Source organism: Xiphophorus couchianus, chromosome 6 (genome assembly GCF_001444195.1).
Source record: "Xiphophorus couchianus chromosome 6, X_couchianus-1.0, whole genome shotgun sequence".
Lineage (NCBI taxonomy): Eukaryota > Metazoa > Chordata > Actinopteri > Cyprinodontiformes > Poeciliidae > Xiphophorus > Xiphophorus couchianus.
In genome coordinates, this window is record NC_040233.1 from 4,684,183 (window position 1) to 4,697,882 (window position 13,700).

A 13,700-nucleotide genomic window follows, 5' to 3' on the forward strand; every position below is an offset into this window, starting at 1 on the left:
GATATAGAACTTTACGGTTCTTTTCTACATTTGATTGCTGTGAAGAAGGCCTTTGTCGTGACACTACACTGAACTTATATAATAATTTATTTCATAGACTGTGCCTGAGAGTGTCCAAACATCCAATGTTCATCACTCTGAAGCGGTTGTGATTAACAGTTTTCTGAATAAATTTCAAAGTATTTATTTAGGAGAACAATAGTCTGGAAGTCAGTCAGCTGTAGAAATGACCTAATTGATTATCAGTTTTAATGTTTTAAACTATAGAGTTCAGAGAAAACTTTGGATTTACCTCGAAAATTTGAACAAGCACACACTCCACAGCTCCTTCCCCCACAGCCACTGACGTCAAGAAATTGACACTTTAATTGTTCGGTTGTTTCTCAGATATTTAAACAGCTGCAGGACACTGGCGATATTGAGCTTGAGCGACGGAACGTATTAAACGAGGGAAGGATGTGAGCAGCACACGCACAAGCATGATTGACATTGCTAAGACCTTCCCCCTTGCTCTGATTGGTTGTTTCTGACAGGGAGTGGTGCATTTCTGTATATGGTAGTAGGATCACTGGAAGGAGCCAGAAAAGCTTTTTTTTTTCAGATTACCTGTCTTACATTCTACTGTCAGGACTTTGTGACAGATTTATAGAAATGTATTTATTGCATATTTGCTAAAAGTCACCTACTGCAGCTTTAAGGTAATAAACTGAATGCATTCTCTTCTTAAAGACTTTAGTAACCTTGGGTTGGGTTGAACTGTTGCTCCAGACAGCAGTAAATCTTGTTCCATCTCTGAAATATAACTATTTGTTTTAAGTTTTGGTTTTATACTGAAATGTTTTGATAATCAGTGTCAGATGAAAACACTTTTCATTGGCGAACTTTTGATGCTGGATCAGACTAAAAGAGATAGAACAGAATCAAGACGAGAGTCTGACTGGATTTGTTTATCCCAATCCACTTGGTAAGATCCACCTAGATTAAGTTTTTGTTCATTTGATTAACACATTTTAATAAAGGAACCACAATACAGTACGACAAACCGAGGTTTCAAACTTAAGGAAAATAATTAATTTCATCATGACACATAAAGATCTTTAATATATGAACGCAATTTAAAGTTGTGTATCATTTGCTGCTTTAGGCAAAGAGCTCTGTGGGAAGACTGGTTCATTTTGAATAAACACCTGTGACAAAAATTCAAATTGAAAAACATCAATTCTGAGAATATTCTGGTGGATGATTTGATTTCTGCTAACTTCTGATGCGCCAGCTTTTCCTCCCTGCTAGATCACCACACAACTCAGAGTAACCCACTGTTAATTTGACTCATTGTTACACAAAATAATAATCCTTCCTATGTTTCTACATACAAAGTCACAGGGAAATTGACTTACGTAGGAAAAAATAAGAGAGAAACTGCAGACTTGTGTTTGTCAGATTTTATATAACAAGAAAAAGAGATATTTAAAACTAATCAGTTATGAAAAATAAAACACAGAACCAATTTGTCCTCAGTACAGTTCAGTATTAGACGTACAGCAACTGGCTGACTTTTTTTTTCCATGAGAAAAAAACAAAAAACAAAAAAACACAAGGTTAATATGAAAGTGTAAACAAAAAAGGCACAAATAAATACAAAGCAACGTTCTCACTGACATTGGGCTTAAAAATGTTCCACCAATGTGGATTTTGTTTTGTTAATTCTTTTTGGGTGGAAGGTGTGGGGGGCCTCTTAATATTATATAAAGGCTAAGAAAAAATATTCACAAAAAATGAGGCTAAACAATACACAGCAAGAAACACCAACTAAAACAAAACACTTTGGTGGATAACTGATTTTAAACAATCAGGAAGGAAAAAAACAGTGCTTTCTTCATACAAATAAATTAATATAGGTGTCAACACTTTATCTAAAATCTTATATACAGCTCTTCTTTTACAGAATTATACAATACCTTATCAAAAAACGTTATGAAAACGTATTTACAACCCAATGAGTCAAAAAAGCACCCTCAAAGCTTTTCTGCCGACACGCACTCGCTCACACACCAATACACACAGAGGTCAACACACGTGCAAACACGCACACACACACCTTCTTTGTCCATGAGAAACACAGTACCAGAAGGCATTCTAAGAGGGTTGTGCAACAAATAGCATCCAAAAAACAGTTTCAAATATGGCTGTGCGATGAACAATTGGCACACATGCATTTCGATGAGCACACACACGGGGGAATTTCCAGGTGATCTGTATAAACCGGCATGTTCACCGACGAGGTCTGCAGGCACCACACTGCACTGCATCGGAGTCCGATTTTTCTTTTTCTTTTCGTGTTCGTGGTAACATAATATGACAGGTTTTTTTTCTCTCCCAAAGCAGAGACCAGCTGGGCCCTCCTGTCCCAAACTGTCTACTCAAATAACAGTGGCAGCGGTGGCGAAATCGACTGTGCAGTAAATGTGTGTGAGTGTGGGTGAGAGCGTCTCGTGTGGAACAATGAACGGCGGCGATGTCGGTTGGTTGCATGCCGCTTGTGTTTCCAGAGAGCGAATTTTACCTCCACCCACTTTGGAAAACAACGGGAATCTGATACCGCTGCACGGCAGGTGGAGTGTACATGTGTCTGTGTGTGTCACAGTCAAAAGTGGATCGTCAAATGAAATCATTACCACTCAGTGATTCCCATCAACCACAAAACACCTCAACTGGCTGCTATCTGCAGCCTATTGCTTTTCTCAGACCATTTAACATCTAAAACAAGCTACTAAAAGAAGAAGAAGAAGAAGAACTCTGACTTGCACCTTTATGCTCACAGAAGACTCTTCCAACTCTCTTCACTAAATTAGAGAAATACTCAAAACTGACGGAGTTCAACCAACATCATGAAGCACTGAACCGGACAAAGTGATCCAGGAATAAATGTTTACGACACCAGGCGTCTCCAGAAACAGCATTTGGGATTGATCCCAACAGATTGTCTCCACCGGCTGCCCCAGTTGAACAGCTCCTCTTTCTTTAGTTAGCTGTCCCAGAGCGCTGCCGCCAACCAGCAGTGACACAAAACTCAAACTAACACATCAAGGACAAAATGGATGCTCAAGTCCGATGCCTTAAAGCAGCTTCAGATGCACACGGTTGTCAATGGAAAAGTTAAAAACGGAGAGTTTGACTTAATTTTCCAGTGTTGAGAGCGCATCTGCACCACCTGATTACTTAACTACCAGAATCTACTGGAGAAAAAACAGATTTCATTCCGTAATTTTTCTTTCTCGATCTTGGTTTATATGTAACATGACAGGACATGGCTGTGTGTGTGTGGGGGGGGGGGGGGGCATGGGCGTGTGTGTGTGTGTGTGGATGAATGAAACAATGATATGTCGTTCATCCCTTCGGTAAACTTAGTCCAAGTTCATTCTGACTTCTCCGTGTGCCTGAGAGTCCAGCTGCACCAGAAGCAGGTCCTTTTGCCTCACTTTGCAGTGGAGAGCATGGGCTGCTCCGTGTACCAGTGAGTCCCCGCGTCGGGCATGCTGCCCCCCAAAGGCAAGGCGATGAACTGCGGGCAGGTGCCGCCCCCAGCCCCCACCACGCCCATACCAACCCCCTGGGGGTACGGGTGGTGGTGGTGGACGTGGTGTCCCATGCCGTCGGTCCTCCCGATGTGGATCTCGTCCTCCTCGCCCTCGCCGGTGGTCTTGCGGTAGACCGGGTTGTCGAAGTTCATGCTCTTGGTGGAGTTGCGGCGCCAGTTCCGCCACGCCAGGTAGACTCCCGCGCAGACCAGGCCGAACACCACTGTGGCAACGATAGGAACTGCATGCGTTTAACACACAGCGGCAGGGGACACGGGGAAAGGAGGGGTAGCGTTAACAAGGCAGAACGAGTCCATGGTGTGAGATGACGGGCACGGAGAGGAGAAGAAGAAGAGGCATGCGGGATGGAGGGGACAGAGAGGGAAGAGGGAGCAGTATGGAGACTGTGTGTGTGTATGTGTGGGTGGGTGGTGCAGCACAGGCTAAAGATGAGTCACACAAGTAAGCACAGACTCTAATCAGACTCTAAATAACCTTCCTTAAAGTTTAGAGTTGGAGTGTTTGCTTTAAGGATCGTCTGAGACACTTTCAAAGAAGATATACCTTCTTATTTTGTATGGGGAAATAAAATATTTTGCTATCTTAAAGTTGTAGTATGTAGCTTTTATAATTTTTATTTTTTTTTTTTACATATTTGTTGTAAAATTGGGCTGCACAGTGGCGCAGTTGGTGGCACTGTTGCCTTGCAGCAAGAAGGTCCTGGGTTCGATTCCCGGCCGGGGTCTTTCTGCATGGAGTTTGCATGTTCTCCCTGTGCATGCGTGGGTTCTCTCCGGGTACTCCGGCTTCCTCCCACAGTCCAAAAACATGACTGTTAGGTTAATTGGTCTATCTAAATTCTCCCTAGGTGTGAGTGTGTGTGTGTGCATGGTTGTTTGTTCTGTATGTCTTTGTGTTGCCCTGCGACAGACTGGCGGCCTGTCCAGGGTGTACCCCGCCTCCCGCCTGGAACGTAGCTGGAGATAGGCACCAGCAACCCTCCCGACCCCATTAGGGACAAAGGGTGAACAGAAAATGGATGGATGGATGGATGTTGTAAAATTGGGCTCCTCTGCCTTCTCACAGTTCTAACCAGAAACAACCACCAATCAGAGGCCGGAGTCGGGTCTTAGTGCTCATCCCTCATCCTCTTCACTCTTTGCTAAGCTGCAGCTAGCATAGCCTGTTGTAAATGCTAAGCTTAGTTAGCATGGCCACTGATGATGGCGAATAAACATTTGTCTTGTAATGGTAAGTTGTTTCTCCAACATTAGCACAATGCACAGCGAGGACATGAGGTTGATTGACAGCACTAAGACCCTCCTCCTGCCTCTGAGTGGTTGTTTTTGGTAAGGAGCGTTGAATTTCTTCAGATGGCAAAAGTAGCTCAGGGACAAGGTGGAGGAGATTGATCTTTTCAGTTTATCTGTCTCTAACTGTCACAAAATGGTGGCAGTTTTAACATTTTTTTAAAAAGTTACATACTGCAGCTTTTCTTAAAAGTCAGGGAAAATGGAATGTGTTATTTTAATACTTCATTTGTAATATGATTTTTTTTATGCAGTATCTTTATTATACAAACAGATATGAGGAAAAGTAGCTAATGAAGATATTCTGAAACTTCACATGCCTGACTATGTGATGGCAAATGATCACGTTAAATCTGCCATTAAATAGGCATTGTAATTTAACACTGCAGCTTTAAATCACACCAATAAAATACTGTTAAAGTTGTCACGGCTGATAAACACCTTTTGTGTTCTCCACCTGTATTGTGACCTGATTTTATTACAAACTAAATGAAAAAGTCTGTCTGAGAAAGGAGGCTGGCTCAGTTCATTCCAGTTCATTTAGTCCAGAATCAGGTTTTAGCTTAAAGTAGGTACTGGGTATAAAGTCATATTTTTAGCTGAATTATGTTTATTTTCCCTATATCTAGCAGATTTAAATCTGGTCTGTCATTTTAAAGGAAATAAGCTGTGATTAATAAATGTTTTGTTCCTTTTTTTTCTTTTTAGTCACAATTAAATAAGAAAACAAAAACAATGTGGTGTAGCAAATGAATTAAGTTGTGTGGCTTTGCTTAAGCAAACAGTGAGCAATATTTGGGATGCCTGATCCATTTTAATCCTTTCTGGGTTAAAATGAAGAAAGCTTCATTCGGTGTTATTTGCCAGAGACTGTAGCTATATAACAAGCAGATGTAGCCACCTTTAAATGACTCAGACCTGCAGATAATCATTTGGCTTTTCTCCGAGTGTTTTTGTTAGAGCAGTGATGCTGGTTTTGACGTCACACCTGAGGTAAAAGTGTTCCAATTAATATAGTCAGAGAAGTCTGGATTTCAACATGGCGATGGCCAAGTAGCACTGCTTGCAAACATTGTTTAAGCTGCTTCACTTTCCATAAGGAAAGACCACTGTTACTTTTTTCAGTTAAGAGTTGCAGGCAGTAAAGGTAGCATTGATTTTAGATGCACTCTTACATGTGTATTTGTAAAATAAATAGGTTTCCACCACAGCGTACTACTGTTGATGCGAGGAAAGGCCATATGGAACACTGAAAAATCCTAAAAATCACCAAAATCACCCAGACTAAAAATCCTTAGTCTGGGTTTCTCCCACTAGGAAGTCCAACTTTTCCAACTGGTAAGTTGAAATTTCCGAGTTCCAACTACAAATGTAACAATGAGATGGACGTAGAGTAATGATTGAATCCTTAATGGCTGACTGAATAGAATTTCCTCTTTTAGCATATTGGCCAGCTGAGCAGCTTATTTCTTCATTAGCCAAATTCTCTGTCTTATGAAAAATCTTTCAAACTGTATCCTGACATTTAGTCTGAGGTGTGATATTTTCCAGCACAGGCTTTTTGATGGAGCCACAAGTGTTTTAGTTCATGAAATACTCATAAGTAGGTAGAACTTTGAAATTCTCACAATTATCATGAAGGCATTTTCAAAGGTATTTGCTGTTTTTCTTATCTTCAATTATTATTACTCCTCAATAAAGTTTGAAAACTACAATGCTTTAGCAAAGAATGCTTGCCAAAGCGTTCCCCACAAAACAGTACAGTAGAAGGTGAATGACACAATGACAAGAATATCAAATACACACAAAAAAATAACAGAGAGGAGGACTTGTAGACTTGTAGCATTCACTCCTCCAGTGCACAGCTGTGAATGTGTGATGGACTCAACAAACAGGTACCTTATACATCAGGGTAACACAGAACATGTGCAGAGTCTTGCAAAGATATAAATATCCATCACAATTTTCACATTTTTATACCATCACCACAAACCTCAATGTATTTTATTGGGATTTTATGTGATGGACCAACACAACTGCTAAGACGACACCAAAATTAAACACCAAAATTTACGGTATGTGTGGAAGAAAACTGACAGTATAGAGCAATCAGAAACAGCGCCTCTGTGATGAAACATGGTGGAGGCAGAGTCGTGCTGTGGGTGTGTTTTTCTTGCAGGAGCAGGAAGCTGGTTTGAGTTGATGGGAACATGGATGGAGCTAAATACAGAGGAACACCAAAAGACTTGAAACTAGGGATGAAGTTCTTGTTCCAGCAGGTTAACACTACACACAGCCGGATCAAGGCACATCAATGAGTTAATCTGGACCAGTTAAAGCCCAGACATAAATCCAAATAATAATCTTGGGCATGATTTGAAAAAAAAAGTTGCTCAAATGATTTCCGTCCAATTTGACTTAGTTTGTGACGTTTAGTGAAGAACTACAAGAATTGCAGCCATTATTACTGAGGAAGATGACTCAAGTGGAATGAATAGAAATGTATTATAACATTTTAAATTATGTGTTTTCCAGCCACACAGAATCATTTTATAGAACAATCAAGAAACTCTGTTACCTTCAAAATAAATTTTGAGTCACTTAGTAATTTAGTGCCTTCAAATCTGGCCTCTGTCTCTTTAAGAAAGTCTGCACGTTCATGAAGTCATCACAACATGGCTCCTCTATTAACAATTTGACAACATTTTTACCAGTACTGCACTGAGAAGTAGCTCGTATAACGAGTCCAGGACATACACAGTTCCATCAGGTGTTTGCTAATCACTGCTGGCTAGTCTGAATGAGTTGATCAGGAAGAGGGAGACTTTTAATTTGCAAAAAAAATTAAGGCCTACATATCATTTTCTTGCTGCTTCCTGGTTAGGTGCTACTTCATGTTGATCTATGTAATAAAATACCATTAGAAGAACATTGAAGTTTGTAATGTGAGAAAAATGAGAACAAGTCCAAAAGGTTTGAATATTTTTGCAAGGCGCTGTGTATGTAGCCAAAAGGCCTTTCTGTAACCAGACAAACTACGAAAACAGAGGCTGCATGCAGCTTACCAATAGGAATGACCACGCCCAGAACGGCCACCGTCAGGTTCTCACCCAGAACGAAGTTCTCACCACCGGCTAGGGAGAGAGAAGGAATGAGGAATTACATGGTGTAGGAGTGATGGGATGAAAAGGCAGTCGCATAAAGAGAACAAAAAGTAAGAGGGCAGGTAAGATACAAAAAGCGTGAGATAAGCAGCGCGTCGAAGAAGGGTCAAGGTGGTGGAAATGAGAGACGATAAAACAGGGAAGCGACAAGTGAGTGAACATGCGTTAATGGCAGTGAGTGTTTTACGAAGAGAGACAGCGGCAGAAAAGAGGGGGGAGGGAGAAAAAAAAACTAAAAAAGGAACGTAAAGGATGCAGAGCTCGGTATTTGCCAAAGTGTGACTTTGAGACACCCCCGACCTTCTGCACCTTCATACATACAGGCTCCGTATAACTGCATTAGAGCAAAATTTGCATTCAACATGCAGTACTTACTAACACACTTATGAGGCAAGCATTTATGCCGCAACACAAATTTCCTTCCAGATATGCGACCCCCGCTCCCTCCACCCGCCCGCCCACATAAACCACAGTTTTATGAGGAGAACGGCATAATTTTCAAGGTGACAATTATTTCTGTCGTCGGTGGCTGAGGCTTGTAGATTCCCCACTTTAATGTCCTCGTTACAGCCAATTCAAGATCGCTAGCCATGTTCCCAACAGGAAGTAGATGCAACTAAACAGTTTGTTAAATCCCAATTAGGGCAGCAACTAACAATTATTTTAGTAATCAATTATTTTTGACGATTAATTGATTAATTGGATAAAAAATTTGGAACATTTAACAGATGTTTTAATGTAACCACTTCAGCCATTTCTACACAATATCACAAAGACAGTAAATGACTCATTTGTTTTAAATAAAACAAACATTTTATTGCCTAAAGTGCAATAACAGCATTCCTTTTGTGAACGCTTATTCATTTGTAGCAAAGTATACATGTGCAGCTCAAAAAAATACTGTGTACTAATTTGTTGATTGATTGTTTTATTGATTGATTGATTGTTAGCGGGAGATTTTATTTATTTATTTATTTACAGATTTTGAATCAGGTGAAGCTAAAAATGCCACTTGAGGAGTTCTGGGCAAAATATATTAAAAGACAAAGTGCATCATCCTAAATGTTCATTTTTTTGTACAGTTTTGGCCTACTTACTGTCCTGAATGTTGTTCTTTCAGCAGATGGCTATAGCCAGAGTATGTATAGCCCAACTGACTATTAATCGATGACTAAAATAGCTGACGATTATTTTGATAATTGATTAATCACGATTGATTTGATTAATCGTTTCAGCCCTGATCGCAATTCTACTTTTTCAAGACTGCACACTCACAGTGTTGGGAGACACTGCTGTCCCCTGCAGACGTGGTTGAGATGACCGTGGCCGTGGCTGTGGAGTGGGAGCCCAGTGACTCGGACTCCTGCGACGACAGAGGCTGCAGCGTACTGAGTGGCGTGAGAAACTCGGGAGAAGCAGACGGAGCGGTGCTCAAGTATGGGACGTCGTCTGCCTGCGAGGCTCCTCCTGAGGATGGAGCGATGCCTCTGGCGTCAGGTGTAAATTCAAAGGCAGGTGGCCATCTCGCCGTCACGTCGTCCCTTGGCGCTGCTAAGAGGAAAGTTAAATCAAAGCTGGAGATTTGATCTAGAGATGTTTACTATATTCAAATAAACAAAACTTAAACTTAAGTTTAAAAAAACATTGTAAAGTCCTGAGGTACTCCCAGCTTTTGAGCAGGGTCTATAAAAATAATGGCAAGAACATTTTGAGTGTGAAGATAGTAACACACCACAATATTCCTCATCTCACAAAACTCTGACTTGCCAACCACAATTCAGATCTCATCTTAACTTAGTAGTAGGAGTTGTTAATATGAAGGTGAGTGTTTTAATCTGTTGGAGACTTTCATTTTGACATAATAAAGGAAGTAGGTCTTGAAATGAAAAAATATTCTTAGCACTGTGAGAATCCCTGGCTAATTGCTCCTTGGCTCTTTCTGACAATGAAGTCAATATCTGCTTAAGATCTTCCCATCGGTGGTAAACTAATGGGTTATTTCAGTTTTTTACTGGACAGCATCTGGCAGTTTCTTGTTCAAAATTTAAACTTTGAAAGATGCAACCAGAGCTGGAGTATTCTACACTGAACATAGATTATGTAAAACACAGTTTAAGATGTAAAAAAATCATTGGGTGTTGAACTCCAGGTCTTTGGTCCAAAACACCTGAATAAAAAGACCAAATAATGTCCTCTGCATGCTGTGAAGTTCTGCAAAAGTCCTACTAAAGTCCTAGTTATTGGATTTGGATATGCTGAAGGAGTTTTCATCTAAAAGTTGAAGAATTTTGGATCTTAAGGACTGGAGATCAACAACTCTGCTTCTTTCTTCACCAGTGGATCCCAGGCTTGCAATCCTCACTATTGCTGTGTGGATTGTAGTAGGAGTAGTAGGAGTGTGGTGCTATAAAACAACTCATTTAACTGTTGTTTTACAGTATGCATGTTGACAATCTCTTTGGCATTAGCAGTGTTTCACCACCTCAAATTTAAGACTTTTAAAGACCTTTTCTAGAGCATTACGAACTAAATTTAAGACCTGTTTCACGGTAGAAATGTACAAAAGAAAACTGCATATTTATATAGTAGTAGTACCTAGCTTTGTTGCACAGAATCAACGCAGCATGGTATTGGTTGGCAACAGAAGTGAGCCAGTGGCAAAGACGAATGTTGTCCAGCAAGCTGGTGATAAATTTGCACTTATCCACGATTGATGCAAAAAAGCTAGCTAGCAAGAGTATGTTAGCAGGTTGTTAGCGAAAAATAAACTACATACAATATATGAGATTAAGTATTTCTGCCACCACAAAATTTAAGACCTGTGATTAACATATTTAAGGCTGACTTACATTTTTTCCAATTAGTTCAAGACATTTTAAGGCCTTTATACATAAATACATAAATTTGAGACATTTTAAAAGCATAGTTTTTGACACGAGCTCTGCAGAACCCATTCCAGTGGGGAATCGCTGCTCTATGTGTTTACGATAGCCATGTGTACAGCAGGATCTTTTTTGTACCCAACAAAACCATGCAGTCCCTCAGACCCTCACCTGGTACGCAGCCCCTCATATCAGGCCCCAAGTCCTGTCCATCTGGACACGCACAAGTGTATTTGGGAGAATGTTCGGTGATCTGTGGTGCTTTAAGGCATAAGTACTCGCAACCCCCATTGGCTACACTGCCTAAATTACAGCTGTCTGGACCTGAAAATAGAAATGAGTGAGAGGCAAAAAGATCTTGAGGTTAACATAAAGACAGCAAAGATTTACACGGTTCAAATGTGTCCTTGTCTCCGTCCTTCGGATGCCTGTTCTGAAGTGGTCAGCACTTTTTAGGCACCAAGAGAAAACGTGGTTGAGTTTGATTATGAGCTTACTTCTACATAGCCACGGGCCTCACACAGACTGAACACACACCTGGTGGCTGTCGGAGCTGGTGGAAAACCACAATGTCATGGGGATCGTTCAAGTTTTCAGCCAGAGCCTGGATGTCCTGACTGGTTAATCGATTGGCCATAAAAACTGCTGCCTTGTCTCTGTCGGTCCAGTAGATCCGATCCTGCAGCACGGGCGATAAAAATGAAAAGTTGTTCTTGTCAGTGTAACCGTGACCTCACAACAGCAGCCAAAACATTGTAATTGGGGTAAATTCCAAAACACAGTTCATTACTTGCAAACACATCTTAATCTCATGTTTGCGTTCACAGAGCTGGTGAAGTTCTAACCACCGTAACTCCTAAGGTTCAGATATTTTTACAAGCATTGCACAGAAAGTATATTCCCAGAGAGCCTGTAGATAGATTGCACAGATTTTATGACCTTCATTTCTCATCTTCAGTTCTCATTTAGCTGTTCTGACAGTTTCACATTCAGAGAAATGAATCTTTCCTGCAAGGACATTTATGGCGCCCAGGTTACTTTGGTTACGGTTGGTTCTTAGTTGAAGCAACAAGTGGGACAACAATCAGGACGCTCTAAAACCCCAAGCTTGTATCTAAATATTTAACGTTGCCACTTAATTTAGGTTACGTTTGTTTGGTAAAAAGAAGAAAGTGCATTGCTTTGTTTTATGGACTGGTTTATGAATTTGTGCAAATATTGTTTAATTATGAGAGGCTTTATTATTCCTCTGAAATTACCTTTAGTTAATTAACCCAATTAAAAGTATAAACAGATAATACCTTAGACTACAAGTTGTCAGAGTCCTGATCTGAGAACAAAACAGTTCATCACAGCAGTACAATTCAACAGTCTCTGTGATTTAATTACATTTTATGCAACGTTTTCTCTGTTTGTCTATTGCCGTTTACCTGGAAAAATTGAGCATGGTGTTTCAGAGTAAACATTTTGCGGTAAAAACAAAGCAAGTGGTTTCACTGTTAGATATTAAGTGAAACAAAATGACAGAATCAGACACAAAAATCTTAAGCTTAATATCTTAAAGCGACACGTTTCACTGAAGAAAGCTTTGTTTGCGATGCTTCCTTAAAAGTACACTATGAATACTGACAGGATCGTGCTCTGTGTTTGTCAAACACAGCACATCATCAGTTTGCTTCCCACTCATATATTGTTTTTTTAATACTCAAATAACATTGTAAAGTGAAATGACCTCATCCTCTTTTTAAATGTTTTGGCTACTTCAAATAAAACCCTGCCAATTTTCTATTGTCCTGGTTCAGCCGGCACTGTGATGGTACTTAGTAAAATTATGATAAATTCCCAGTAGTACATGACATAATCGATGGCTGGCTTCACTCTGGCCTGTTGTGACTACAAGGTGACTCTCTTGTTCAGCATGCTGGAAACACACCAGCCCAGCAATATTGAGTGGAGCCTGTCGCATGAATCGCATTACTGCCGCTGTCTGGCTGACTATATCAGCGGTCGCCAGGTGCTTGTCCACACATTCCTCTGTTGTTGCACTCTAAAAATACCTGGACCGGGTATTGCTTAAAAGCGCTATCTTTTACTAACTCCACATGTTTCTATTTGTGATGGTAGGACAGAAATGGCTTAATTAGTGTTTAACGGTCCCTATGGAGACCTGGTGACAACAAGATGGCACTTTTTGGTGCAGTTTGTGAAAGTTTGATCTCCCTTACCTGGCAAATTGCTATTAGAAATGGGCCTCTGTGTCACGTCTTATTTATACCCAAGGGAAACAGGAAGCCATTGATTACTAAAAATTACAAAAAAATTAATAGGAACTTAGGGCATTTTTACACCTATAGACAAAATTGCAACATTTGTTACATTTTCAGCTGGTGTGGTTTGGCTTCACACTACACCAGGGGTGGGCAACTCCAGGCCTCGAGGGTCCTGCAACTTTTAGATGTATCTGTACTTCAACACACCTGAGTCAAATAATGAGGTCATTAGCAGGACTCTGGAGAACTTGACTGCACTTAGGAGGTGATTCAGCTATTGGATTCAAACAATACAAAATAATTGAATAACCTGTCACCCCCCACCTCGCCTGTGGTGGCGCTGCAGCAATAACTACTGAAGGAAAAGACACAAAAACCTCTGAAGATGAAAACACTGAGAGCTACTCCCTTCTGCACAAAATGTAAACCAAAATGGAGTGGCGTCAGTTTTTAGCACTTTCAGGATTTTGTCTTTTGTCGTTTCTCTCACTAGCGC

General features: G+C 40.5%; 1 protein-coding gene across 3 annotated transcripts in view; it reads right to left on the reverse strand.

Annotated features, from left to right (window-relative positions):
- Positions 1 to 1,427: 1,427 nt before the first annotated feature.
- Positions 1,428 to 13,700, reverse strand: part of LOC114147047 (low-density lipoprotein receptor-related protein 8-like) — a 96,615-nt gene continuing 84,342 nt past the window's right edge. Inside the window, exons 14-18 of one of the 3 annotated variants that reach the window (XM_028021580.1) lie at positions 11,472 to 11,613; positions 11,106 to 11,258; positions 9,328 to 9,600; positions 7,954 to 8,022; positions 1,428 to 3,819 (exon numbers count right to left, since the gene is read on the reverse strand). In XM_028021580.1, the coding sequence (XP_027877381.1) occupies positions 3,476 to 3,819; positions 7,954 to 8,022; positions 9,328 to 9,600; positions 11,106 to 11,258; positions 11,472 to 11,613 (981 nt within the window). In that variant the 3' untranslated portion in view covers positions 1,428 to 3,475. Of the gene's footprint in view, positions 3,820 to 7,953; positions 8,023 to 9,327; positions 9,604 to 11,105; positions 11,259 to 11,471; positions 11,614 to 13,700 lie in introns of all 3 variants that reach the window. The other 2 variants (XM_028021581.1, XM_028021579.1) reach the window with 2 other exon arrangements.